This window comes from Sinocyclocheilus rhinocerous, unplaced genomic scaffold (genome assembly GCF_001515625.1).
Source record: "Sinocyclocheilus rhinocerous isolate Xijiao unplaced genomic scaffold, SAMN03320098_v1.1 scaffold3581, whole genome shotgun sequence".
Lineage (NCBI taxonomy): Eukaryota > Metazoa > Chordata > Actinopteri > Cypriniformes > Cyprinidae > Sinocyclocheilus > Sinocyclocheilus rhinocerous.
In genome coordinates this window covers 55,939-60,457 of record NW_015644366.1, presented here as the reverse complement: position 1 = coordinate 60,457, position 4,519 = coordinate 55,939, and the positions used below count along the sequence as shown (strand labels likewise).

At 45.0% G+C, this 4,519-nt stretch overlaps 1 protein-coding gene across 1 annotated transcript in view; it reads left to right on the top strand.

Annotated features, from left to right (window-relative positions):
• Positions 1-437: 437 nt before the first annotated feature.
• The window catches only part of LOC107758226 (pseudouridylate synthase 7 homolog), a 21,464-nt gene continuing 17,382 nt past the window's right edge, over positions 438-4,519 (top strand). The window contains exons 1-4 of the mRNA XM_016575906.1: positions 438-703; positions 834-1,054; positions 1,264-1,348; positions 1,586-1,823. Of these exons, the coding sequence (XP_016431392.1) occupies positions 843-1,054; positions 1,264-1,348; positions 1,586-1,823 (535 nt within the window). The 5' untranslated portion in view covers positions 438-703; positions 834-842. The remainder of the gene's footprint in view (positions 704-833; positions 1,055-1,263; positions 1,349-1,585; positions 1,824-4,519) is intronic.

Below are 4,519 nucleotides of genomic sequence, written 5' to 3'. Positions count from 1 at the left end.
CATCTGTTACTGTTACTGCTGCTATTGTTATCATGTAGTTGCACTCAATTTGCACACGTTACTGCACTATTGTTTTTTGCACATAAGTAATACTGTACATTCGCATATATATATATATACATTCGATTTTTTCATAGTCTATATTCCTACTCCTGTAGCATAGTTTTTATTATTGTTTATTACGTTTGTTTGAATGTATGTATGTGTGTATGTGTGTACAGTTTTGCACTTGTCTTGGCATTCATTGTGGACAGCAAAGGAAGAATTTCATTGCTCAGGGAAACTAGTTTTCCTCACTGGGCATATGACATAATAAACGCTTTGAATCCTTGAACGCTGTTTCTTGCTGTCCGTTACGCCTGATAGCTGTGATTGACAAGGGTGTAAACCAATGACATACGCGAGGGGCGGGGTTTGTGGCGGATTCGTTTCCGGGGTATGTGAGAGTCAGAGGAAGCACGTGTGTGGATGTTTTGCGGAGCGGTGCGTCTCGTGTGCGCACGGTTAGATCGGTACAGAGTGCTCTGCTCCAGTCCTGAGAGTTTCGTGCTTTTGAACAGATTTAGTTAGTTCGTGTCGACCTCTGTGCTTTCAGATCTGTGCTGTTTTGTTCTCATTCCGTGTTTAAGCGCATTTTCCGCCTTAAACGATCCGGCTTTACTGTCACTCACACTCTACAGTTTCTGCAGCTGCCATCCGAGATGTGAGTAAATGTATAATCTAAACCCTGCTGTAATTAGCTCTCAAACCGCGAATATATAGATACAGTGTGTACACTATAGTAACCTAGACATAGACTGGTTCAGACCTGGCTCTCACTTCCTCTCTAACAGCTCGGGCCGATGGAGGAGGCCGAGGCCAGTCCGGTCTCAGTTCTGACCGCGGAGAAGCGCTCCCTCCCGGATGAGGATCCGGATCACGCCGCCAAGAGGCTCCGGGTCGAGCAGGAGGAGAGCTTCGCGGACATGATGAAGCACGGCCTCAGCGAGGCAGACGTGGGCATTCTCAAGTTCATCAGCGAGCACAGAGGCTTCTCTGGCGTCCTGAAGGAGAGGTGTGTGTGTGTGTGTGAGAGAGAGAGAGTGTGAGTGTGTGTGGGTGAGAGAGAGTGTGTGAGTGTGTGTGTGTGTGAGAGAGACAGAGTGTGTGAGAGTGTGTGTGTGTGTGAGAGAGAGAGTGTGTGTGTGAGAGAGAGAGAGAGAGAGAGAGAGAGAGTGTGTGTGTGACAGGAGTGTCAGTGACATGTGTCCTTCTCTCATTCAGGTACTCAGACTTTGTGGTCCATGAGATCAATAAAGACGGGAAGATCGTTGGCCTGGACGATCTGTCTGTTCCTGCTGATGCCGAGGTGAGAGCCCGCATTACTCACACTTATCCGTTTGAATTGGATGTAAATTCTCAGATTTTATTATAAACGGATTCAGTTTTATTTTTAATAGCATATTTTCAAATGGACAGCCCGACTGAAGCGAGCGAGCGTGTGTGTGCAGCAGTGCGCTCGAGATTAATGGTGTAGTGCTTCAGCTTCAGGGCTGAACCCTAGCATCTGCCTGACCTCGGAAGTGATCTTGTCTCCGTGTGGCAGGAAAACTCTCCGGGCTGCAGTTCGGCCGACTCTCAGACTCTGACAGAAGAGCAGAAGCAGCAGCTGGATGAACTGCAGCTCTTGAAGAACAAAGAGGGAAGCGTGGCCATCGAGGTGAGAGACGCGTCAGGAGACCAGCCTTCGGTCACACGTCTCTTCTGTGTTTCAGATGCTGGTTTTCATTGGAATGAAATAACTCATAATTTACACCATTACCTTTTATTCAGACTTTCTGCAAGTCTTTAAAAGTCTTAATTCATCCTTCCACAAATTAAAGCCCTAAAAGATTTTAAAGGAGAGCAGAAAGTCTTAAAGGGGAGATTGTTTTCAAGAATACTATCATATATTTCAGAGATATTAAAAAAAAAATCATCTCGGGTAAGTGTATTTTCTTACCTTTCAGGCAGAGTCAGGTAGGCGGTAGTGTGTTTCCAATACATTATTGTTCTCAACAACGCTCCAACATCACACACAGACGGCAACGCAATCAGGTGAACAGTTAATGGTTAATTCAGTGACTTTATGAAAAGGATTAATGAAATCTCAGAAGATGCAGAATGAAATTTCAAACATATTTCATGTAAACTTAATTTACAATCGCTCTCTGGGGCCAGAGTTGTCTATTATGTTGTCCAGGGGGGAAGCCAGAGTCCTGCATGCGGGTGGGTACACGCAGGTGAATCGCTAATATTTGATGTAACGTGTGGAATAATATTTATGTGTAGGGTGTGGTGCGGGTGCGGGCCTGACGGTGACAAGCATGAGCGGGTTGCGAGTCCAATAACCAAGACTATTTCGACTCGGTCCAGTACACGCTGAGCAATGTAGCCAATCACGCTGCCGGTGAATCGCTAATATTTGATGTAATGGGTGGAATAATATTTATGTGTAGGGTGTGGTGCGGGTGCGGGCTGGACGGTGACAAGCACGGGCGGGTTGCGAGTCCAATAACCAAGACTATTTCGACTCGGTCCAGTACACGCTGAGCAATGTAGCCAATCACGCTGCCACTGATTGACAGCTGAAGTGATTACATTAAAGGGAGCGCTCTTTGCTTGCGTTCTGTATTTAATCTGTTCACAATTTTAATGAAAGTTTTAATAAATAAGTTTTGTCTACCTCATGTAGGAGATTTAATGCAGGTGCGGGTCCCAGTTTTTATGTCAAATGTGTCGGGTATGGGATTAAATTAGTGCTGCTGTCCGATAACGTGTCAGGTGTTCTGTTAATTACTGCGATTGTGGGAAGATCATTTCACCAGCTGGGAAAGGTGAACGAAAATGCCTCTCTGTGATGTTACCGCAAGGCATCGCTTACTTACAGAGCTCAGGCTTCTGGAGGGGATGTAGATTCGTAACTCGAGTGAGGAGATAGTAGGCGGGTGCTGAGCCTGTGGCTGTTCTGTAAGCAAACATCAATGTCTTGAACTTGATGCGAGCTGCAACCGGTAGCCAGTGCAGAGAGATAAAGAGAGGTGTAACATGGCCTCTTTTGGGCTCATGGAAGACCAGTCGTGCCGCTGCATTCTGAATCATTTGTAGAGGTTTGATTGTGCTTGATGGAAGTCCAGCCAGAAGAGCATTGCAGTAGTCCAGCCTAGAGATGACAAGGGCCTGGACAAGAAGTTGTGCAGCATGCTCTGTTTGGAAGGGCCTGATCCTCCTGGTTTTCTGCAATGCAAACCTGCATGATAGAGCTGTCTTTACAATATGGTCCTTGAAGGTCAGCTGGTCACCCAAGAATAATTTTTGATGAACCTAGCTGGATGATGAAATCATGCTGTAGAGTCGAAGTGGCAGGGAAAACAAGAAGCTCAGTCTTTGTCAGGTTGAGCTGCAGGTGATGTTCCTTCATCCATGCCGCGATGTTTGCCAGGCAGCCTGAGATCCGTGCAGCTACCATTGGATCATCTGGTTGAAATGAGAGATAGAGCTGTGTGTCATCAGCATAGCAATGGTAGGAGAAACCATGTGCTTGTATGATGGGTCCCAGTGATGTAGTGTATATGGAGAAGAGGAGCGGTCCAATAACTGATCTCTGAGGAAACCCTGTGGCCAGTCGATGTTCTTTGGATACCTCTCCTCCCCAGGCCACCCTGAAAGACCTACCTGTGAGATAAGATTCAAACCAGTGGAGTGCAGATCCGGTGATGGCAGACAGGATAATCTGATGATTCACAGTGTCAAAAATGGCAGATAGATCCAGCAGAATAAGAACTGAATACACTTACTTGAGATTATATTTTTTTATATCTCTGAAATAAATTATTGTATTCTTGAAAACAATCTTTTATTGTACTATTGAATAAAATATTAGTTAGCTGGTGTGTGTATGGTGGGTGTTCTGGCGCAATATGGCTGCTGTCACATCCAGGTGGATGCTGCAAACTGGTGGTGGTTGATTATATTTAATCAATATATTATATTTTTATATAGATTATTCCTCAGAGACTGAAAGTGTAGGAATCCCTCAGGTTGAGTGCAGTGTAGAGAGTAACACGAGCCTCCTGCTGTTGGTGCGAGCGAGCGGTCAGTCACGTGTGTGTACGGCCGAACTAAAGGAGCTTCCCCTCGAACTCACGCGATCAGCAACCGGCTGTGTTTTGTCTTATTGCAGCTCGTCTCTGTTCTGGACTTTCACAAACTGCGTTGCAATGCAATCGTTTTCCAAAATGTCATTTATGTGAAAATATGAAGTCTGTAAACGCCCGTTAACACAGGCCAGAGACGCTGAAGACGGACGCACAGAGAAAAATACTGTAGCTCACTGTTCATGATGCACAAACTATTGGAAGAAAATCCTCCATATTGATTTGTATGAAAACAATATCAATATTGTTTTTATGTGAATGTGTTTCTGAGGGGAACTGACTGTCTTCAGAAAAGTTAACATGGTATTTTCTTTTCATCTCATCTCTGTATAGTTAATATTAAA